Genomic DNA, 24957 nt, shown 5'->3' on the forward strand with positions numbered 1-24957 from the left:
GAGAATGAGACAAGTAACGGAAAGATGGCGGAGTAGGAGGAGGGAGCCGAACGAGTCTGGAACGAGGGAGCAGGCACCCCAGGCACACACACAACACACACACTCAATCCTAAACAAACTGTGTGAAGACCCACACATAGACGCACAGACATACACACACACACACACTTGGAAAGCAGAGTGTTACCTAATTCATAAGCACCCAGAGGGCATCTCGCAAAGGAAGAACTTGTTGTACTTCCTCTCTGCTCCCTCTCTCCTCCCTCTCTCCTCCTTGCCCATTCTTCTCTCCCTCTCTCCAACCTTCCTCATCCTCCTCCTCATCAACTAATCAGTGACTTAAAAAGGAGGAACTGACTTGGGAATACTTCAAATGAGAGAACTTCAACTATTTTTTTCAAAGGTGTGCGTGTGGGTTTGTGCACAGCATGTGTGTGTGTGTGTGTGTGTGTGTGTGTGTGTGTGAAAAGTGTATTTGTGAGAGAGAGATAGAGGAAGAGACCGTGTGTGTCAGAGAGATAATTAGATGGATAAAGATTGGGAAAAAGAGTGTGTGTGTGAGAAAGAGAAACACTGTACATATATATATAAACATACATATATAGAAAGAGAGAGAGAGAGAGAGAGAGGAGAGAGAGAGAGAGAGAGAGAGAGAGACAGAGAGAGCCAGTAGGAGTCAGAAAAGTAGTTGGTGGCATCAAAGCTTGGCCAACTTACCACTCTCAAAAGAACCAGAAGCGGAAATAAGAATTCCACAGCCCTTACTCTTTCCAACACACACACACACTGCAGAAAAACAGCTACACACAGAAGCACACAACACACACCTTTTTAAAAAGGGATCATTTGCTCACACACATCAGCCAGGACGAGAACACATAGAAACTGACTGGGTCAAACGCTGGGGGTATTGGGGGGTAACATGTACGTGTGTGTCTGTTTCTGATACCTACTCGACTGGGGGGTTGAGGTCGTCTGCTTTGGTCTCGAAGAAACGAAGCACCTCTTCACTCTGGGAAATCTGAGGAGGAAGTCTCACCAACGCCTGAGAGAGAGAGAGAGGTGAGAGAGAGGGGAGAGAGAGGAAGAAAGAGATAGATGGAGAAACACAAACAAAGAACGTGAGGGAGAGCATAAGAGAAAAAATAGAGAGAGAGAAAGAGAGACAGGGGGGAGAGAGAGGGGGGAGAGAGAGGGGAGAGAGAGGGAGATATATAGAGAGAGATGGAGAAAGACAAACAAAGAACGTGAGGGAGAGAATAAGAGAAAAATAGAGAAAGAGAGAGAGAGAGAGAGAGAGAGAGAGAGAGAGAGAGAGAGAGAGAGAGAGAGAGAGAGAGAGAGAGAGAGAGAGAGAGACGTAGAGAGAGAGAGCGTGAACAAAGATAAGGAAGGCAGTGATAAGGAAGAATCTCCTTGAACCTTTGGATGACGATAGACCAAAGGCTGGAGTCTAAGACGAGTTTTTCTAAGTGTTGGGTGAACAAAGAGCTCTAGACAAAAAAGAACACCGTCTTTCCAACGTAGTCTTTCCTTCTTTCGACCCTCTCTCCTGCACATGTAATATTAACACACTTATTTCACAGTAAATACTGCATGTTTAAGGTGCATGTGAAGTCCATAACTCCTGACTCCACATGGCAGAGGAGAAGCACAGAGGATAATAAATATTCCAATAAGCAACCAATATCTTGACCCAAATGTAATAAACAGTCACAGGTGTCCACAAAAAAAAGTACTACATGTTCAGAAGATGGTGATCAGCAGTAGTGATCCAGGCGTTCCTCACCCTGCAATAGTCATCTATGAAGCGCAGTCTCTTCATGGCCACATCACGAACATGACTCCTTCTGAACAGGATTTTACCTAGAGGAGAGAGAGAGAGAAGGAGGGTACAGAGAAGAGAGAGAGAGAGAGACAGAGAGAGAGAGAAGGAGAGAGAGAAGGAGAGAGAGAGAGAGAGAGAGACAGAGAGAGAAGGAGCAAGGAGGGTAGAGAGAGAGAGAGACAGAGGGAGAGAGGGAGCAAGGAGGGTACAGAGAAGAGAGCGAAGGAGAGGAAGACAGTTATTAATTCAGCTTGACAAATGTGTCGGTCACACAAGCGGTCCCCCTGACTTGCATGTGCAGTTCCCAAGCCTGCCACCAGGTGTCAGTGACACCAGTTTGACTTCTGACCCACCGACAGAAGCCTAAATTAAATGTCATGCGTAAAGAGTTGTTGAAGGTCTTGTATCTACTCAATCTACCACTCCTTATGAGTGGGCTTAAAGTCAAAGGCCGCAAATTCAAAAACCCACAGAAGCTTTGGGGCGAGGGATGGCAACTGAAGCTCCCAGGAAGTGATGAAATGCACCTTCCTGTCCAGTCCAAAGCCAGAAGAAGAAGAGAGGGGTGTGAGGGAGTTGATGATAGGAGGGGTACAGGGCAAGTGGGTGTGTGTGTGTGTGTGTGTGTGGAGCAGAGGGGTTGATCTGATAAAAGGCCAACATATAAATAACATCAATGTCAAACTACTGACCTCTACCATGGTCCAAGCCTTTGATGCTCCCCTGTGTTTGTGTGTGTGTGTGTGTGTATACAGTTTGTATATTTGACATTATGTAGGAGTGTCCGCAATCCTTGAGTGCTTGTCTCTAGTCAGTGTGTCTGCCTACACGTGTATGTGGGTATTCATGTGTGTGTGAGTGTGTGTATGGGTGGGATGCGTGTGTGTGTGGGGGGGGGAGGGCTTGGTTTAGCCTCCATGCAGGCAGCATGTGTTGGACATGAGGTTTAAAGACAGCCTCTACCAAAATAAAGCCAACAGACGGAAGCCTTTCACTCACACAGCAGGAGCCCTCTCTCCCTCCCTCCCTCCCTCCCTCCCCCTCTCCCTCTTCTCAATCTCCTCCGGTCTCCCTCCCACTGTCTTTCTCCTTCTCTCTCTCCCCTCCTTTTCCTCTTCTCTCCAACTGTCTTTTTTTTCTCCATCCTTCTCTCTCCCACCCAGGATCTCTCTCTTTCTCTCCTACTCTCTCCCCCTCCCCCTCCCCCTCCCCCTCCTTCTCTAACTTCCACCATGTCTCGTTCTCTCTCCCCTCCTTTTCCCTCTCTCCTATCGTCTATCTTTCTCTCTCTTCCCCGTCTCTCTCTCTCTCCCTTCCATCAGTCACCCCATCTTTGTCTCGATCTCTGTCTCATTCACCCTCTCTCTCTCTCTCTCCACACACAGATGAGCACTGATTAGCACCGTGCCTGTCAACCCTCCTTGCCCTCCACATCGACTCGCTCCAGAAAGCCTTACACACACACACATCGATCTCTGGCTGCCAACCATACTGCACAGTACAGTAGGTGGCCTTAGGATTAGATGTCCCTGTTACTGTCCCTGTGGAGATAATAGTATCTATGGGCCGACAGACACACACACACACATGCGCACACACAGACACACACACACTTGTGGAAGTGCCTCGTCAGCAGACAGATCCATGGCACCAGTATCCTCCTATTGACACCCCATGCTTGTGCTACTCATACATTATTAACACAGAAGAGAGTGTGTGTGTGTTTGTGTCCTACCTGGGAGAAAAGGGATGATTCTCTTCTTGGGGTCTTTCTGCCCTCCCTCGATTGGGAACTTGTCAAGAATCTGCATCTGAGGGAAGAGAAGCACAGCAGGAGCTCGTCAGCGTGGTTAGACATGAGCCCAGAGGCTTTGCCTCGCTCTGACGTTCTCAGCGGATCAAAGTATCGAGCGAGCGGACTATATTCCAAACGTCTAAATACGCTGAGAGAGATGGAGATTTCTCACCCCGGGACACCAAAGTTTCCGCTCCTTTCTTGAGCTGGAAGATGGTTTTCAATGGACCAGGAAAAACAGTGACAGTACTATTCAAGGGTGTGTGTGTGTGTGTGTCAGTGCGTGTGAGGGCGAGCCAAGTCAACGTGGGTCGATTTATTCATAAAGTCGTCACGTTCTGTAGGAAGCAGGATTGCTGACACAGGCTTTGAGGCTGCAGGGGAAGGCATTCTGCAGAGGTCAGGAGTGTGTGTGCGAGTGTGTGTGTGTCTTCTGTGTGTGTGTGTGTGTGTGTGTGTGCAGGCTCCGGGGTCACGATGAGCAAGAGTGTCAGCCATCCTTGTTTACCCTGTTTTACCTGTCATCAATGATTGATAAAGAGATTAGAGAAGGTCAATGGTGAGACCTGGGCCTCGGCTGGAGTGAGGGGGCGAGACGAGAGAACAGGAGAGGAGGAGAGGAGGGGAGGGGAGAGGAGGAGAGAACAGGAGAGGAGGAGAGGAGGGGAGGGGAGAGGAGGAGAGAACAGGAGAGGAGGAGAGGAGGGGAGGGGAGAGGAGGAGAGAACAGGAGAGGAGGAGAGGAGGGGAGGGGAGAGGAGGAGAGAACAGGAGAGGAGGAGAGAACAGGAGAGGAGGAGAGGAGGGGAGGGGAGGAGGAGAGAACAGGAGAGGAGGAGAGGAGGGGAGGGGAGAGGAGGAGAGAACAGGAGAGGAGGAGAGGAGGGGAGAAGAGGAGAGAACAGGAAAGGAGGAGAGGAGACAAAGAGAGGATTGAAGAGGACGTGAAGAGGAGAGAAGAGGAAGAGAGGAAGAGGATGATGAGGCGTGACTTTGGACCAGCTGTGGAGGGAGCCTTGCGGGTTAAGGGAGAGGGACCCGCTGACTGCACGTATAAACACCAAGCTCTCGGAAGGTCACGGACTGCTGGGATTTGGGAAGAAAACAACCACGACAGACGAAAGGGACTCAAAGTAGCCTTTTCCTCCCCGGTTCCTCTCCAAAGCCATGCTGAAAAAGTGCGGGTGGTTTAAGTACGCTTAATTACCCTACTTAAAAACCGTTCTCCTAGTTTCTAGAAGAACACTGCAGGCCAAGAGTGACACCAACGTGTGGGGAGAAGAGGAGGGAGATGCTGAGGAAGCCAGGGTGTGTAGGCGGGGGGGGGGGGGGGAGCGGCTGGGAGTGGAGTTAGTGAACCTGTCCTCCAATCTTGCCGGACAGCCTCCAGCTGCTGTCTGCTTCCATCTAGAACCTTCTCCGTCAGGTTCTCTTCTGTGGGTCACAGAGTTCATCGAGTTTCCCCGTCCAACATGCTGAATCCCTCAACTCGACCACCCCCACCCCATAACTCTGTGTGTGGAGACAGGAGCTGGCTTGTATCGAGGTTAAGTCTTCGTAAGAAATTGGCCTTTGTAAACACGTTAGTTTGACCCCACCCTAAAATACACAGTGTGTGTGTATGCACACACACACACACACATAAATATGCACTGACATACAGACACACACACAAGAGACACGCACACACACACACACACAGCAATACGTCTGCGCACACGTGACACGCGACACACAGGAGCAGCCGGCCATGGAGAAATCCCAGGACGTTATCAAAAGAAGAACGAAGACTCCAGCCTCATTCCAAACCATGGCAGCACTTCCCCCGACTTCACTCTGTCTCCTTGGTAACTGGCATAGAGAGAATGAGAGGGAGAGTTCCGAGGCGCTGTGATTGGACGAGCCGGAGCAGGGCTAGACCACTAAGTGTCGGAGGAGTGCAGGTAAAAAAGGAAAAGAGGAATGCTTCTTCTTCTCCTGTCAGGGAGAGAGAGAGAGAGCGAGAGCGAGAGAGCAAGAGAGCGAGAGAGCGAGAGAGCGAGAGACGCCCCAACCACAACACCCCTCCTCCACCATGATAAAACACTGCTGACTATCTATTCAGTTCAATTAGCCAGACATGAACTGGCAGCACGGCTGTTGGAGGAGCTGCACCGGCAGCGTAGCGTGAGCCGGGAGGAAAGTGCTGTGCTGAAACACCCTCTGGACGCCTCCAACAATGTACAAGCGCATTCTCCCACTCCTCCTATCTTCACAGCTCCTAAGAATAGCCTGTCCATGTATGGGCGTGTGGGAATGAGTAGAGGGCCGTCTGGAGGGTCCACTGTTGCTGTTAGGGGTGGGGGGGACTGGGGGACTGCACGCATCACTTCCTGTTGGAAGGTCATGTGATTCGGAAGAGAGGCGGGAAGGGGTTACCCCCCCCCCTCCCCCTGCTGAACTGTCAGATTAAAGAGCAGTGTGTGTGTGTGTGTGTCAGAATATGACTGGACACACACACACACACACTCGCTACTTCTAAAACGACCCACGTGCCACCCAAAGCCATGTGAACTCACCCTCTCCACGGCAACATTGTGACAGTTGTGTCGAGGAGCTGCAAGGAGATACCAAATGCTTTTATTTTATTTTTATCGGTCGTGTGTTCAAGCATGACACAACGATGTCATTGTGCCCTCGGGTTGAGAAAGCGCACTGACCAAAAGTCTACTGCAACAAGAGCATACTGAAAAAGGGACATCACGCAATCCAAGCAAACGCAATCAAGCCCATTCTCATTAAGCAGCAAGGATGAAAACAAATTAAGCCAATCTTGCTTGTAGAGGAGGAAGCTGAGGCTTTTATTTACGTTCCTGGTCTCTCTCTTTCTTTCTCTCTAGAAACTCTGCCATTATCCCGTAATTAAAGTCATTTTTTTAGGGCTCCATTGGTGTAAACAAGGTGGCAAATGGGGTTGGAGGGAGGAGGAAAGGGGAACACTGGCACACATCCTTGACTGTTGAGTGCTGGTGCTGCCAGAAGTCAGGCGGTCTTTCTCTCTTCTGTTTGTCTTACTCTCTCTCTCTCTGTCCCTCGACACTGCTCTCTCTTTCTCTCTCTCTGTATAATACTCTTCTCTCTCTCTGTATCCTTCTCTCCATTTCTGCTCCTCTTTCTCTTTCTCTCTGCAACTTCCTCTCTCTCTGCACCTCTCTATCTCTTTGTCTGTGCAATCTCTCTCTCTGTCTCTCTCTTTGTCTCTCTCTCACTCTCTCTCTCACTCTCTCTCTCACTCTGTGTCTCTTTCTTTCTTCCTGGTGATTGTCTCTCTGCAGTCAGACACAGGGACAAGAGGATCTAGAGGAGTACATGAATCAGGCCTGGACATGCCTTAGTGCCTGCCACGATCCAGTTTCTCAGAGACAGATGTCTGGAGCAGGGCACTGGTGTGTGCATGTGTGTGTGTAAATATGTGTGTGTATATCTGTGTGTGTGTGTGAGGATAGCTGCCTGGCTCTCCAACCACAATCATTCACAGTTGCGCCTCTAAATATAAATTGCCACCTTGGCATTCAATCTCGACAAATCACGGCCATTGCCAGCGATAGGCGACGCACGTTATCCGGACGGAGTGTGATAGCTCACAACCTCAATTTAACTTGTACCTGATAGGGGCGGGGATGACAGCGGATCAGGTTGCCTGGAAATTGGCAACATTCTGGCAAAGTCAGTAGGGCAGAAGGTGGACTAGACCCCCCCCCCCTTCTCCCCCACGGGTCAATTTGGGTCCCTTAAGGCAACAGGTGCAAGGACGGAGTAACATCTGTCGTTCCATCCTTCACCACTCCCTTTCTCCCCTTCCAGGCTTCAGATCCAGTCTGAAACGGACGGGAGGTTGGAGGAGGGAGAGGATGGAACCGACCCTGCAGCGTCCACCCATGGAACGGGGCCTCAGTATTCCCAGGGATTAAGGCCTGGAATTCCTAGCTGGGGGACTTGGCAGTCCAAGCTGGGGGAAAGTTGTTCCAATGTCGTTATCGAGTTTTTCTATACCGTGGTCTTTTCCACAGCAACACACCCTTGGGGATTTATGACACCGTTCATTTTGTTTCCAGTCTAACACTGTAGTTCTTCACCTGATAGAAGCAAACCAAAGACTTAATGATAGACTAAATGTGTGTAATAAGTTGTTTATCTACTGTGGTAGCCTCTCGGTGGAGTTGGAAAATCACGTTCTACAAAGCAAAAAAATAAAAAAATAAATGTGGATCTCTTGATCTTATTCATCAGCAAGTAGATGGAATATCTTGATTATCCAGGATGAATATCTTTAACACAGTCACTATCACAGGGACATCAAAAACACATGAACCCCAGGGGTTGAAAGAACGTGAGCGTGAGAAAGACTGGAAAATAAACGAGAGAAGAAATGCATAGCCATTAAGAGCTGCATGACCATGTTCCGTGTCGCTTCTAGCAGTGAGAAAGCCAGTAACCACGACTGCGTTCCCATGCTCAGGAAACACACAGGCATCGAATCCCCATCTGAAGAGATTAATACAATATTGACATTGGAGGAGAGGAAGACCTCAGAGCACTGTACTGTACGACGCCGAACGGAACTCGACTTCCTTGGCTTCCGACCCCCAGTTTAACCCCGCATCACAATGAGTATTCGACGGTGTCGTGGGGCTTTTAAAGAACAACAAGGCATTTCCTCTGTTCTTCTGTGGGCCGTCATTGACTGTTTAACATGTGTTGGCGACACATGCTTTTCAAATCGCTGAGCAACACTTTCGCCAAATGGTTTCACCTTGATAGCAGAATAATGGCCACTTCTCAGCAGCCACACCCTGCTTCCTTCACCCCCCCCCCCAAAAAAAAAACTAATCTCACATGCTGACTGCTCCAGTTTTTAAACAAAGTAGGCCAGCCAAGTTTCAGTACAGTAAGCTACAGAGAGAGCGAGGGAGAGAGAGGAAAAGAGAGAGCGAGAAACAGAGAAAGAGAGAGAGAGAGAGAGAGACAGACAGAGAGAGAGAGAGAGAGAGAGAGAGAGAGAGAGAGAGAGAGAGAGAGAGAGAGAGAGAGAGAAAAAAAAGAAAGAGAGAGAGAGTATAGAGGGAGGATCCCAACCTGTTGCTAGCATTCAGCCCCGGAGGCCAACTAGCGTTTCTTAAATTAGCATCCACTAGCATAGCTAACTTCTCACAGTTTCCATGCAGGGCCAGACCTTGGGCCACGCGGCCGGACAGCAGGCTCTGAGAGGGGGAAAGGGAGGGGAAAGGAGTAGGGTGGACACTGTGCTAATCCCCATGGACATTTAGAGGGAGAAAGAGAGAGAAATATACTGTATGGGAAAGATTGCTTGATAAGAGAACCTCGGACAGACGTGCGATCCTTATATTGTCATGTCTGCCCTCTGCTCCATTCAAAGCCTCCGTTCCATCAGGAAAGTGAGGCAGGGTTGAGAATGTCGATGAGGGTGGATGTCCTGTATTGTCGTGGTTTTCGTCTCATTTTCTAGAAGGGGTTTTTCTCGTTTGAGGGCTCGTCCCCTCAGAGCCATGCCTGTCTGCACTATCAAACGTAATCCAATTGAGACGAACAGGCGGAGAGCAAGGGAAATGGGATTGTCTGTAATAGAATGACTGACTGGGTAATCACAGAGAGCAGAGGTAATGTTTCGCCAACACACACCCCCACACCAATGGCTGTGAGTGCCAATGCCTTTGACCTAAGGGTGGAGCAGGTCCTAGAATGCCTTGGAACATGGGAGAGAGAGGGGGTGGGATAGCAGGAAAAGAGAGACAGACAGAGGGGAAAATAGCAGGAAGCGAAAGAGAGAGAGAAAGAAAGAGAAATATGAGAGACAGAGACAGAGACAGAGAGAGAGAGAGAGAGAGAGAGAGAGAGAGAGAGAGAGAGAGAGAGAGAGAGAGAGAGAGAGAGAGAGAGAGAGAGAGAAAGAGGAGCGTGTGAGTGATGCTGCTCCCCAGTACAGGGTCACCCAGCTGAAGAGGAGGAGATAAAGATCCGTGATGCTGTTTGCCGACATGCTAGTCATTAACAGCTAGGCATGCTGGGAACCAAGGATGTTACACACAGAACACTGTTCCACCATGGGGGGGGGGGGGGGGGGGGGGGGGGGGGGGGGGGGTCCATAAGGGAGTACTGTGAACAGCTAGCACAACAAGATAGAAATTGCAGAGAGTTCCCTCTGAGAAATTCTCAGGGGAGACGTTACAATATGAACAATCAACTTCATCAGTTTGTGTTCACAGTTGAATGTCAGTGGGTCCCCGTTCCCTGAGTGGAAATGCTACACTGCCGTGGCTTCATCATGGGCTGCTCCGCTTGCTTGGTGGGGGGAAAATGAAGCTAAACATCTGCAGGGTGTAGCTATAACATGGGAGTATTGAGTCGGCTACTGGAGATCAGGATTCTTCACCGAAAACATGTCTGTGATCCAAGTCTGAACTTGAAAAATGTCATTTGAGGGAAAACAAGATTGTTGTCTCCGATAAAGAGGTGTGCCTTAACGGGAAGAAGAAGAAAAAACACCATATTGAAAGACTGTTAGATACATAGCGATACATAAGCTTGAACATACTTTACCAATGATTACAATGATGATGACCAAATTGTTTTTTTAGGAAACTCTGCTGTAACATGAGTGGAAGAACTGAGAGGAGAGAGAGAGGATGCTAGTCAGCCAGCAAATGAGTTGTTAGCAACATAACGAGTAGTTAGCAAACTAGCGAGCTGTTTGCCAGCTAGAGAGAAGTGTATTCCTAAATGCTTGCAAAATAACTAACCGCAGACAAAGTCTTGCCGCTGTTATATTGGAAACTGTCAGATAGCTGTCAATAGACAAAGCTGCAAATGTACTCAGGGAAGGCTTTTCTGCCCACTGTAAATTATTGGGAAACTAAATGACACAGATTAAGGCCTGTCAAAGGGGAGAAGGGAGTGAGAGATTGGAGTACTAGGGAGATGACAGACACAGTATAGGTGCTGACATCTGAGGATGAAGTATGCATGAGACACGGGTGAAGCATGTGTGCACATGTACTGATTCCAAGGAATTCCCCTCAAACACAGGAGACTAAAGTTCATAAACTCACACGAGCATAAACACGCATGACCTTACGGGTACTGAGCCTAGAGCCTTGGACTTTCAACCTCAAATCAACTGTTGAGGTTTGGCTCAGACCTGCAGCTCTGTCTTCAACCTCCACCAGTTGTCTCCCTCTCTCCCTCTCTCCCTCTCTCTCTCTCTCTCTCTCTCTCTCTACGTCTCTCTCTCTCTCTATGTCTCTCTGTCTCTCTCTATATATCTTACCCTTTCTCTCCCTTCCTTCCCCTCAGCGTGCCTCAGTCACCTCTCAGTCCCACCAGTGCTTCTGAGCCATGGAAACGTCCCACAAGCAGCTGAACTGGGTCTTTTTATTCATCCTAAATTTAGACTCCTGATCCGGGAGCCTGGCCTGTGGGAAGCGCTGCATATTCTCCCCCTTCCCTCCCCCCCCCCACCCCATCCCCCCACCGCGCCTGCCCCAGCGAGGACCCGGGCCGTCCGCTGAAGTGCCCGATTGTAACGGGGGACAAGAACAGAGCCTGTGTCTTTCGTGTGTAGGTGTCCTTCCTCTGCCTTGCAGGGCCAGGAACGCAGACTCCAGCTTCTCCCTCTCCCTCTCTCCCTCGGCCTTCTCTCTCACTCAGACTATCTGCTCTCTCTTTATCTCTCGCTTTCGGCCTTCCCTCTCCCTCTCCCTCTCCCTCTCCCTCTCCCTCTCCCTCTCCCTCTCCCTCTCCCTCTCTCTCACTGTCACTCTCACTCTCATAAAGTTATCCTTCATCCTTGCTCGAAGACAATGGGTTCCCTTATAGCTAGCCTAGCACAGTCCATCCAAAGATCAACCCAAGGACGAGGCCGAGCTTTAGCTATTCAGCAATTTATCCTTGGGGAATGACATACCAATAATGCTTGTGGTCCAGACATGTGTTTCAATCAAATAACCCCACTTAGAGGTTAGAGAGCACCATATTGGACGACCTTCCTTCCAAAGACTTGGGCTGTAGCTACTGTATGATTTACTGTTCTGAGCTGAATATATACAGCTGAGGCAGCCTTGGAGTTATACCAGGCTTTTGAGACTTTTTTTTCTCCCTCAAACAAAATTGTAGGATTTACAGACATCTTATGCATAAGCGTATTTTGCAGTGAAAAATATGCGACTATCCTTGAAAAATGTATGTTTAATCAATACGTGAATGCTAAAATATTAAAACCAAGACCGGGATCCTGAAACTTTGGTCGGAAACCCTGAAAACGGTCTAAAACTAAACATTCATCCAGGACCCACGGTTTGATACTAACTTTGGAGAAAGACAGAAAGAAAGACAGAAAGAAAGGGAAGGAGAGTGTTTGTGTGAACAGAATTTAAAAAAAAACTTCTTCAAGGCCTCGTAAAAAGGACGAGTCAGACTGTCGAGCCCTTGTTCCTCAGGCGGAGTTTGACCACACGAGAGCCGTGTAAAAATACCATCCATGTTCCAGACAGCACAGCAGACAGAGGGCACTGTCACTTGTGTCAGGAGGGGCATCGTCATCATCGTTTAACCTGCAGTGCATATTTTTAATTTTACATAGATTTGACGAGGCAGAAGTCTGTAAGAACTTATTCTTATTTACAATAGCTGCCTGGCTCATCCTGTATCTTCTTCTTGATCTTCAAACTTCCTCCTCCTCATCATCGCTCCTCACCCTTCCGCGAAGGCCCGGATGCGATCGAACGACTCACAATCATTTCTCTTTATGATGTGTCCAGGACTATCTCCACGTTACTACATCTACATCGAGCTATATCCTCCTCCTCCTCATCATCCAAATGTCATTCTCCTTCATCGTCATCTTCTTCCTCCTTAATCATCATCCTCATCATCCCTCCGTTCCTTGTCCTTGGAAAAGACCTGTTTTTGTACTAACTGGTCCACGCCCAGTTCATCCCAGACTGGTTGACTGAGCGGCCACATCTGGCTGACACACACACTGAGCCACACGTGAACAGGAACACTCAGGAAGATCCAGTCATATCCTGAACTCAGTAAGCTGGTCGTGATGCAGCCATGGGTGGAAAGAAACAACTTTCAAGAGGCAGGAAAGGAGCCACACAGGCGGCTTGTTAGCTTTGAGCGGCACATCGACAAATAAACTAAATGATGCTGCTTGAAATATTCATTCAAGCAGCGTTATCGTGTCAGCCATTGTCAAATAAAAAGTGTAGGAGAGAGCGAAAAGAGAGTTTTTGTTTGTCACTCAACACAACTTGCAATTTACATTCAATTCTGCCTACCACTCGTTCTCTCCATCCTTGCACCTCATTCATCCGTGTCTTTCCACGCTGCACCCCTTTCAATCGGACCTGCCAAGCCCTCAAGCGACCCCCCCCAAAAAAATTAGGAAAGGAAGCAGACAAGAATATCGAAGACGTCCCTCAGAAATACAGTCCCCTGTTCCAAAGACCCTGAAATTGAGCGATACAATTTCATCTAAACATAATGGAACAGTAGGTATACACCGTCTCCCTGTAGTGTGATACTGGTACCCACTTAAATTAACAGATAATTTCTATTTGCGACTAATGGACGCTACTCAGTGACGAGTATGGGGACATACTCATTATTTTCCATATTACCGACTCCTTCATGCGTTCTCAAGATCACTGGATTAGAAAATGCACCGAAGAGAGCAGGAAAAGCTGTAATTACTTTGCTCATTGAAACCCATAACACACAATGCATTATTGGCACCAGGTGAGCTTATTGGTTCTCTGAAACCTGAATGCCACAGTCAAAGGTCAAAGGTCACAGAATGACAAGCCTCCAATGGATTCTCGTTACGTCGGCGATATATTGAAGTGTGTGCAATTAGCGAATATCTACAAAATGCATGTATACATTGAATGGTCCGCATAGACAACGCTGTTAACAGACAGCAGACAAAGCCCCTGTATTAATATTGTCAATCTCAAACGAGATACGAAGAGAGAAAATCCTCTCCGTCACTTGGTCTTTTCAGAAGGCTGGAACCTAGCTGTCTGTACCTCGGGGAGGTTAGTGAGACGTGTCAGAGCTGTACGAGAGCTGGGACCAGGGTACAGAGGTGCTGTACCGGCCACGCACGTCCTTGGGGCTTGCTGAAGGCACTAGTAACAACAGGATCCTGAGACCAGATAAATGTTTAGACAGGATGGGCTCCAGGTTGGGCACACACACACACTAACCCACACACACACACACACTAACAACACACACACACGACGTGCTTCAGGATTCTGTAAAAACAACAGGATGAAACCGGCGATCAAAGGAGGAGAGCGATAAAAGACTCTTTCCAGTGTATACATCCAGGCGGGAGACTTTTCTTAATAAGACCCCAAAGGTGAAGGCTACAGTTCTCTTGTCCATTTCATTCTGTGTTATAGACTAGGGGAGCTTGTAGCTTTGTAGGTTCACAAAGGTATGGCTCACCAAAACAATTGGCATGCGTTCTAATGGGAAAGACGGGCATGAGAAATAGGAATAGTGGATCTAAACTACCATTTCTAGGGTTTCATGTACTTAAAGAGCCTTTACTTGCATACTTGTATTAAAGTTTGGTCAAATTCCGACTCAAGGTGCTATACAAGAACTCCTCTTTGGGCATCATTCATCACAAGGGTGGAATAGTCCAGCTTCTGTCAAGCTGCGAGTGCTGCTTTCTCTGGCAACACAATAAACTGTGGACACGGCCTGCTAACCTATGCCTCCCCTCCACCTAACAGAGCTAACAAAATCAATCTTGGAGCAGGTGACAGCCCAAGTGATTTGTGTGTCAAACCATCCACGACCCATTAGGGATCATTAGTTCCTCCCGGTGCAGTTTGAGGCCTCTTGCTTGTTTATGTTTACTGTTAGGCAAGTCTGCGAGGCCTTAACACCTTCAGGCGGAAGACATCCATCCAGAGCGCTCACCTATATCTCCCCGACGTTTCAGGAGGTGAAACTGAGATACAAGACCCCATCAGTCAGCGCTGGCTGTTTATTTTCCTACTTTCGCTTTATTCCACGTTGGGAGTAATCAGTTGCGCGGGGGAGGCCATTTTCCGTCGCACAGCGCTCCAGTGGTTATCAATGGGACCTTTCAGGAGGGTTGCCTTCCTCCCCTGATTGAAACATCATTTCCTGTTAAAACTGCACACTAAGTCTATTGAGATGTGCCCCCACGAGTCTTTCTCTATGGGTCTCTTCATACCCACCAGCATGGCCCGGAGACCCCGAAACTTCTGTTGCCACATACACAACATATCAGCTCGCAGACAGAGAGACCAGGGTGCATAGTACACTGGGCTCGCTCTCACACACACTCACACACGCACACACACACACACACACAAAGAAAAAGTGAAGCAGAAAAAGTGAAGCAGACAGTCTTTCCAAGAACACACACATGCACACACACTTGAGCGCACATACACACACACACACACACACACACACACAAAACCTCTCTCCCCACACACACACACACAAGAATCCACCTGAAGGACACAGAAGCAGGGTCTTATACCGCACTCCGAACTCTCATCCAAAGAAAACAAAGGTCTTTAAGAGAGGCCTTGACATCTTAAACACAGAAGCCTTGCAGGCAGAACCAACAGGAGACTCGTGTAAGCCTATATTTGAAAAGCCCACCAATCACCTCCCTGCTCCCAATCCCCGCAGACAGCCCGCTATAAAACATGCTACATTAAATCAACTTTTATTTTGCTTGTACTATAAAATAGGTTGTCAGCTCCGTGACGTTTTGAGGCCACGGCAGGAGCTGAGATGAGAGCGTCTTTGTCGGAGCAAAGCATAGAGCTACGTTGTCCCTCTCCCTCTCTCTCTCTCCCTCTCTCTCCCTCTCTCTCCCTCTCTCTCCCTCTCTCTCCCTCTTTCTCCCTCTCTCTTTCTCTCTTCTCTCAGTCAATCTCAGTCTCTCTCTCTTCTCTCTCTCCCTGTCTCTCTGTCTCTCCATCTCTCTCTCTCTCTGTGTGAAGGCTAAGAGATTCCAACAGTGCCACCCCCAAGCGCAGGCCAATTACCAGAAAAACACATTGATTCCTTCACCAAAGAGGTGTGGAGAACACGGGAGTTGACGTCCTCAGTGAAGAGTCTCACAGCTAGCGATAGTGAGGGCACACACAAAAGAAGAAGAAAAAAAAAAAATTGCTGGTCTGCGAAATCAACTCTGACTTTTTTTCTTTTTTTTTTACAGGAACATGCATGGTGAGATGTGTTGGGTTGTGTTGTTTGCTGAGTGACAGGGTTTACCTGTAGGTCAAAGAATTTGCTGTATCTTCTGTAGATGACGTGGGAGGTGGTGTCGGAGTAGGTGACGTTGATGAGATACACCTGTCAAAAGAGAGAGAGGGGAACGGAGAGTTAGCGCCACGGATTCTCATTAAAAACACAGAACACATGCCGTCTCCCTCCAGACTCTCTCACTCTTCTTCTCTCTCTTTCACACACAAACACACACACACAAACACCTCCCTGTCCCTTTCCGTCAAACACATGCAAAACACACACATATTTTGTCTCACTGTCAGCCAACACAATCCTACTGCACGTACACACACACACACAATCATGAATATGCACCTCAGCATACACACACATTCAGTACATACATACATACACACACACACACAAACACACACGCTCAGGCTACACCAAGGCACAAATCACAAAAAGTTCAATGACACACCCATCTGTCTGTCAGTGAACATTATCGGGGGCTGGACAAGATGGTGATCTCATTCTCATAGTCATCACACTGACCTTCTGCCCTCGCCTCGGCTAGTGTGGTGAATCGAAATCAGATATACGGCCCTGTCCTGCACCCAAGGCTTGGTAATTGATGATGATATCATCTCCAACCCATACTAACATAGGAAGCCTATCAAGGGCCTTGGCCATTTCCCATCACGGATGTCCAGATGGGTTTGAGTGGGGCCAGACCTAAGAGTTGATGATGGAGAATTCTTAAGATAGACTTGAGAAATCTTTTCAGACTTGTATTTGTTTTTTTCTCCTCATGCCTGGAGTTTCTAGTGAAAGAGTTTACGAGTTCATCCCACAGTCAAGAGTTGGGATAAAGTCATTGTTTAAATTGATTGGAGTAGTCTGGCATTTTACTGTCGGCCTTCTGTATGTTTATGTTCATATCTGGACCACATCTACATCCTACAGTAAATCTACAGTTTGTTCATTGTTTCTAATGTAGGCCTATAGTGCTAAAGACATTGTGACCTACAGTTGCCCTCAATATTGTTTTGGAGTAATTTTTCTGTAAACACACAAAAGGTTGAACGTTTGTGGACTTTCAATGCAGTATATTTCATACTCAATAAGCATTTCAAACATGTTTACTTCTGCCACTTGGTCAAACTAAAGACTTAAGGCCACCTAAGAAACTGCCCTTACGTCCTCACAAAATGTTACAGTCACGCTGCCAAGCCATTGAGACAGCAACAACAATTTGCTCATGTAGTCGCAAGTTGCAAAACAAAAGACCAATTTACCTCAAGTAAGCCTTTGAAAATGAAACCTGAACTGATTACTGACTTTGCCTCAGTAATTCTCTCATTCTGGCCTCTCTCTTCTACCCTGACCTAACCAAGCGCTATCCTCCTGATTGATCTTTTGCACTGGCCGTAGCAACATGCCAAGATCTGCCATGCTAGCTCAAGATGAATTTGGTCGAGTGAAAGACCCTGACGTATGAAAACCAGCCGTACGAAACAAAAGAGGTCTACAGAACAGTGTTTAAGGGCTTATTGCTACTGGAGAGACACCAGCTATTGCTGGCACAAGGCCATGCTATGCTAACGTTTGCTCTCCCATGAAACGGGCAAGCGTTAGCTTAGCATTCCCAAATGCCGGCGCTAACTACAATAGCTGTCACGCTATGCTCGTATGGCCTTGGTACCAACACAGAGCCAGAGGGTTGGTGTGTGTGTTTGTGTGCTTGTATATGTGTGTGTGTGTGAAGGATGATGGCTCTTGACACAAAACTGATATGTGCCATTACTTCTTCTGCTGTGTGATGACATAAAGCTAATAGGGCCGTTATGACATTTTCCAGATGGCATACCTCTTTGCCATAGCATATTTTATATAACATGTTGGTATTTGAGTTGGTGCATGTTCAATACAGAATAAAAATGACCCCACAGATACAGCCAAGACATACTTAAAGATTTGAGAGATAGCAGATAAATTGTGTAGAGGAATGAGTGAAGGGTTGATTCAGGCCTTCCCAATTCAGATAGAGGAACAGACTCAGACATGGTTAGTGTTCATCTCCCAAATAGTTGGGATATTTCCCCCCCGTCAGTGCATAGCAATCCATACAGATATGGACTTACATTATCAAGCTAACATCATGTGCAAGGGAGGGGACTAGAGAATATGCCTGTGCTTCCCGGTGTGTGTGTGTCTGTGTGTGTGTCTGTGTGTGTGTGCGTGCGTGCGTGTGTGTGGCGTGTTTGACCACAGATATCTCAGTGTGTGGGCTTCCCCTACCTCAAGTGGGTGTGTGTTCTATAAACTGCTTGTGACCTGAACGGCATGTTGGGATATTATCATCTTCCTTTACACACACACACACACACACACACACACACACACACACACACACACACCCATATGCACACACACACACCACTACTGTGCCTTTTGACCACTTAATTTGACCGTGGAGCTCAACCTTGCTTGTCTAGGGCCAGACTGAGGAGAAAAGATGCAGACTCAGGGAGAAAAAAAAATCCCAAACCCCAGAAGCAGATGGATCTGTCATGGTAACACAGACCGACCACAGTGGAAAACAGAACCATCCTGAGTCCACGCCCAAAATATCAAGCTTAAACCTAATGCCCCTTCCAGCACGAAAATAGGCTGTCTCTTCACGGGCAACCAGTTAAAACACCAGAGCCTGTTTGTCCTCCAGAACACTGCTTCGATACACTTCATGTCTAATGTGCAAAGCGTTTCTAACCATCTGGGAAATAAACCTCATTCTTAAGAGAATACCATCCATCCAAATGAGCTTGTTCAATTTCAATATATCTTCCTGGGGAGGAGTCCTTCATTGGATCCAGGCCGTTGAATTTGAGGTGCTATCCAGTGTGATGGTTCAGAGGTCATTTACTCCGCTTCTTTTTTTTTTTCTTCAAGCGTCACGTATTTCTGCAACGTTTAAAATAGACAGCAGACATGTTGTGGGGTTGAGTCACATTGCCAAGTGTGTTTAGTCGTGAGTGTGCTACACTGCCAAAACGATCTAAATCGTCTCTTTTATAGAACCCCAAATGAGTCACAGAACAATCCATGTGGAACAAAAGTTCCACCATTTTTTAGACAAGCTGGTTTATTTAATTTATTGTGGCATCCGAAGCCTTTCTGATTCAGACACACACAGCGAATGGTCCCCAGCGTTACCTTTCAAAACATTTGAGGAATGTAAGATCTTTGTCATTCCGAGATAGAGGTCAGATCTTATCACACAGATGGAAGTTGTTGCAACACAACAAAGCCATGCAATGTCTAGACCAATGAAAAATGGCAGCAATTCGAAACAACATATTTAAAAAAAAGTTACAGACACAGTCGCTCGGGTTGGCTATGCCTGTAAAGGCCTTGATGCTGTGCGAGATACTACCTTTCATCACGGCACACTCAACCATACAAACATCTTAGACGTATTAAACCAGATTAAACATTTCCTGCATAACCATATCTGACAGTCCAGTCATAAAGCTGGATCAGATAGATCTGAACAATTAGCTGTTGTGGTAAATCATCCTGCATCTGGATTTAGAGGCAGGAAGGTGTTACGAGCTGAAATGGGTGTGGAGGTATTTAGAAACAATGGCTTGCCTTGAGTATAAATCCCCATATAACAGACCACATTGTCCAAACGAGGAATACCAATGACAAACAGGTAGGGTAACTCAAAACAACATGATTAAATGTGTTCTGAAAATGTCTAAGACACCGATATATTATTGACCTGTCAGGAAAAGGTAATATTACAGCACCTCCTCTTCCAACTGCCCCATGGCCTCAACACAAAATTTCACCAGCCTTCCAGCCGAGAGGGTTTGATAAGCCAGTCAAAGGCTGAAGGTAAAAAGATTCAGACGGCAGACAACAGACAGAGATGACACTCCTACACATCTGTGATGAATTGAGCGTCCCAGATACGGCTAGAGAACCTTATTCATGCTTCGTTCTCCATGCCGGGGAAAGATCAGGAGACAAGAGTGGGTATTGAAGCAACAGAGAAAACGCACAAAGGCATGAATAGTTATGAGAGAGAAAATTGGAGCTCTGGTTATTTTGTGACATTCCACTGTTGAAAATCATGAATCATAAAAAAAAATCACACTGACAGATTTCTTCAACCGTTCTATAAGTGAGTCACCCCCCCACCAGCCCCCTGCAATAACAAGCTGCAATATGTGGCACAGACACAGAAAACAACTACATTGTGCGTTAAATGACGAGGGGGACAGATTAAAGAACTTACTCAGTCAGTGGAATCCTTGTTGTAAGGTTCACGGTTAGAAGCAGAAGGAGAAGCCACGAAGTGCACTGCTTGCTGAGGACTTACTGTAGGCTGTGGGCCTAGCCACTAACTGTTCTCAACCCCGCCTAAAACTATATTTAACTTAACATCTCAAACTTACCGTAGACATCATTCCCTAAAAACCCCAAACTCTTTTTCACATGGCTACGTAGAAGGGATTGAACTACAAAGTGGAGAAGGAATGGAAATACTATTGGGTAGGCCAAGCGGAGTGATGTCTTTCCAAGCAAACCACAGCTAGGCTAAATATGTGCCTTTACTAATAGGTTGTGGCAGTTTTGTAATAATATATTAAAAGGTTTTAATGCCAAGATGGGGGTGACCATAGCTGGGAGCTTGGGCCTCTATAAACCATGATCCACAACAGATCCAGTCATGAACTATAGCATGGAAACCCCCTTGAGGGTCAGGTTTGCATAACAGCTGCCAGATAGTTCCCAGTATTATCCTTCATGGCCACCCCACCTCCCTGAACTGTGGACTCTTCCGGTTTTTCAGCACCCAATCATGTCTTCCCGTCTCTAGCCTCCAGGAAGTGCGGGTCGGGCAAACAGCAGTTTCCTGAAAGAGGGGGGAGGGGGGGGTTGAGGAAAAGTGTCGATTCAGCGAACACTTCCTTTAACCCACCCCCTTTTCCTCTTTTCAGCTTGGTCATGTTTAATTGTTCTCTCATCAAGAGAGAGAACAATTAAAACTGGCTGTGCCTGAATCACTCCCAATCTACACTGGGCAGCTCAAATGACAAGCCCAACACCAGATCTAAGAATCTCTGTCTCTCCTGCAACGTGTGGGTTGAACACTGTTACCACTTCATAGAGAACACTGGTCAGGCTAGTCAGCCTGTACACTCTTAGAACCTTGGGTTCCAATAGGGTTCCTCTTGAAGGGCTGAGGTTCTACACAGAACCAGTTGTATCTGAAAACCCTTTTTTTTTTTTAAAGAGGGTTCTTTAAGGATTCTCTTTTCAGACTTAAGTTTCCATTAGAAGCCTTTTTGGTAGAAAAGGTTATTCAAGGATTGCTGTACTAAGGTCCAACACCAGTCTTGCAGTCCTAGGCTTGACTAGCCAAGCCCACACACAGTACAATGGTCTTGCTGGGTTGAAGTACAGCTTCCCAGGACATTTTGTCAGAGCTTCCTCAGCCTATACATGACGGCCACACATGTATTCAATCCCTGCGTCGTGAACGTCATCTCTGGTGCGAAAGGCAGTCTGTTGAACACAAACAGCGTGCAGCTGCGAGATGTTCAAACTCTCCAGAATGAGTCTTTACTTCTGCCCGCGTCTACAAAGCTGGACGACATGTTGGAAGGCTGCACGTTTCGAATGGGCGCTTCCACGGGCTGGTGATTTTGAACGACAGTGAAGGTTTGGACTTGGAGCGAATGAGGCGGATGAAGATTTTCCCACTGTTGCGGGGCAAATAAAACGCGCCACAATCTCTGACAGCATCTGGTTGTGGCTGAGACATGAAACAGTCACCAACATGTGCGCTGGTAATAACAGTGAAAGGACAACATCCGTTCCGGAGTTAATACACTCATACACACATACACACACACACACTCACTCTCAAGGCCTCTTGTCATTGACAGGGTTAGGCCCGTGTGAACAGAACAGCTCTCTCTGCACAATGACTTCACTGATAGACGTCAGCAATGCAGCCCCTGACTCTCTCACACACACACACACACACACACACACCATGCACGCACTCACACACACTGAGCCCCGAAGCCCCGTGGTACTTTCTGTTGGACTCCATAATTGTCTCTCTCTCTCTCCCTCTCTCTCTCACATACACACTCACACACTCATTCTCTCTCCTTCCTCCATACCTTATCCCCTCTCCACACCAACACACACAAACACACCCACATCCCCCCATCCACACACACACACACACCATGCAGGATCACCATGCTCCTTCCTGCTAGGTCCTGCCTGGAGTCATCAAACGTCCCCAAACAATGGCCTGTCCATAAAGCCACTCTCATAAAAGTGCCCTCTAAACACGCGTTCCTAAGTCAGGTCTGAAGCATTTGAAAACAGGGACCTTTCTTTGTGCCCTGTGATATCACGCTGTATTTTTGATAACCCAATAAATACTAAAGTGGTGAAACATCACTCTGAGGACCTGTTTCACAGAGATAAATAAAACACACTAGCCTGTTGGCATCAGGAGCCTGAGTGTCTATTGTGTGTTGTGTATTCATGCACTGGGACTGGGACTTGCTCTGTGACAGAATTGCTTAAGTCAACACAGTTGTGTCCTCTTTTTACCTTGCCTTCTTTTATCATCACCCCCCCCCCCCCCCCCACCCCCCCCCCGCCCCCCCCCCCCCCCCCCCCCGGTTAAGAAGGAAGCAGTGTTTTGGGGTGTAATCTGTGTGTCGGAGCCACTCAGAGGTCCATTCTGTCTCCCTAAGGACCAGACGGCACTTCCTCCTCGAAAGCTTGGACTTGTATTTTATTCACACCCTTCTCTCCCTGGGTAAGCTTTCTCGGCTTTGGTTTCTAACAGGACCAATTACATAAGTATTGTGCCCCTTCTCTTCCTTCTTTCTCCCTCTCTGTCTTCCCCTAATCCCACTCTCTGTGATCATCTCTCTCTCTCTCTCTCCGTTCCTCTCTTGCTGTCTTTCCCCTCCCTCACTCCATCCATCTCTCTTTATCTCCCTCTCACGCCATTATCTCTCTCCCTCCCTTTATTTTCCCTCCCTCTCTCTTTATTTTCTTCCTTCTCTCACTTCATCCATCTCTCTCCCCCTTTCTTTATTTACCCTCCCTGCCTCTCTCCACCCCCACCCCCCCTTCCTTCTGTCTCTCTAACTCTCTGGTTTCTTCTCACAGTGACTGGCCACCGTCTCTGGGGACGGTAGCTAGGGAAACGAGGCCAGAGACAGGGCCCTTTGAGACACAAGTCTGACACAGCAGAACACTGGTCTGGGAGGCTGACGTGACAACCCCACAACATCACGCCATGCTCAGTCTGTCTCGTAGCCCACTGTGCTCTGACCCCTGTGATCCAATGATGCTGTGTTGTGGAAACGTGTGTACATGTTTGTTTACATTCCGTAGGGTTAGCTACCTTACACGGACTGTTCGTATGCGCAACTTTGAATCCAAATCGCTTGTGATTGTAAGGACTCGAAGGTTTGCACTGAGTGAGTGTATAAGCGTGATCATGTTTTCATGACAGCTGTTGATTTGCTATGTATAGAACACAAGGCTGCGTGTGCAGTAGATCTCAAGATATCCCATCACTTCACAAATGAGTTATTGATTATAATGTCTATCATACAGGCATATTTCACTGATGTCATAAACATTGAGAGTATGCATGTCTTGATGGGTAAATATGTTGTGAATTGCATGGGAGAGAGACAGCCGTGGAATACAGGGAATGAGCACACAAGGCTGTACATGTCATTTACTCTGTCATTGGCCTGCATGTACACTATCCATGTTTCTGGAAGGCAGGAGAACATTGAATCAGTCAGTCATTCGTATTTGCTAATGACAATTTTTTGCAGTTAGTTTTTCAATTTGCAATAACCTAATAAACTGTCAGGTCTTAGGATGTTGATTTGCGACCCTCCGGGTTGTTTGTGCTCGTTACACCATGCCCTAAACGTCCTCTGGGAAATCCTTCGGTCTGGAAAACTGGTTTAGTTCCACTTGAAAACGTGATACAGTAGTGTGCCAGTGAGCTATGATGGCCACCATATGTCAGACAGAGTAACTATCTGTGTTTCTAAAGACATTTAATATTTTAATTATTTTTTTGTAGGACTGACAATAATGATGACGATTTCATAATACTATTATACCATGACAGCCTATTTTGACGTGACGCAATCAATTTAGAACCTTAATGAAGCATCATGGACTTGGGGTTTAGTTCTATACTGAGATATAATCCCATAGTATTGTAGCCCTCGGTCAGTCTGGGAATAAGTGACAGTTCCAGTGCTAGGATTTGTGCGGGACCAGGTATAGCTATTGCAGAATTAATGATAGCTACTCACGTAGTGTTTGGATGGGTTGCGTCTCTTCTCCACGTCCACGACTTTTACATCCAACACTGTCCGAAACTGCATCTTGATGTCTTGTATGGCTAGGCACACACAAACGATAGGTGATAGAAAATACTGTAGTATTTCACCGGCCAGTCAAGATACGCTGAAAATCGAAAAGACTGTCATTGAATTGGTGTTTTGTCGGATAATGCTCCTGCGCGATTAGTCTGATGTTTCACCGTTTGACAAATAACACTCGCTTGACGCAATGTAGCCTCTCAATCCCAAAGGAAACTTATCACAGTCTCTTTAAATCAAGAATTGTTTGTCACTGAAGCATGGTGGCAGTTTCCTAATGCGAGATCTTCGCGCTGGACACATCAAGACTGGCCAGCGGTCTCATGCTGAGGAGGCGGGCACCTCAAATTGAAAAAGTGGAGCGAGTTCCTTTGTGTCGTCCTCAGAACCTTTAACTGAGAGGGGGGGGGGGGGGCAATACCTGTAGGCTATATGGTTTAGTGAATGCAAAAAGCCGGCTTTTCACCCTCCGGAAGCCGCAGATACAAGCAAGCAGCCAAACCCCGAGCGAATTTGGGGAATCATGTGGGATGGGCTTCAGAACCGTATGAGCTACTTGGAATATAGTAGGC

General features: G+C 47.2%; 1 protein-coding gene across 1 annotated transcript; it reads right to left on the bottom strand.

The window, feature by feature from the left end:
• Window positions 1-618: 618 nt before the first annotated feature.
• LOC124464745 (SH3 and PX domain-containing protein 2A-like) lies at window positions 619-24895 on the bottom strand. The gene is made up of 5 exons (XM_047016567.1): window positions 24317-24895; window positions 15963-16043; window positions 3564-3639; window positions 1790-1866; window positions 619-1045 (listed from the first exon to the last, which is right to left on the bottom strand). Exons 1-5 carry the CDS (start codon window positions 24386-24388, stop codon window positions 950-952), a joined length of 402 nt encoding a protein of 133 aa, XP_046872523.1. The 5' UTR covers window positions 24389-24895; the 3' UTR covers window positions 619-949.
• Window positions 24896-24957: the final 62 nt, after the last annotated feature.

Source organism: Hypomesus transpacificus, unplaced genomic scaffold (genome assembly GCF_021917145.1).
Source record: "Hypomesus transpacificus isolate Combined female unplaced genomic scaffold, fHypTra1 scaffold_412, whole genome shotgun sequence".
NCBI lineage: Eukaryota > Metazoa > Chordata > Actinopteri > Osmeriformes > Osmeridae > Hypomesus > Hypomesus transpacificus.

What these genes read in the sequence shown, in the direction of transcription:
- LOC124464745 (XM_047016567.1), bottom strand. Translation starts at nt 24,388, where the DNA reads ATGCAGTTTCGGACAGTGTTGGATGTAAAAGTCGTGGACGTGGAGAAG. An exon ending in GCAACCCATCCAAACACTAC is followed by an intron (nt 16,044 to 24,316) that starts GTGAGTAGCTAT and finishes CTCTTTTGACAG; the next exon opens with GTGTATCTCATCAACGTCAC. An exon ending in TCATAGATGACTATTGCAGG is followed by an intron (nt 1,046 to 1,789) that starts GTGAGGAACGCC and finishes TCTCTCTCTCAG; the next exon opens with GCGTTGGTGAGACTTCCTCC.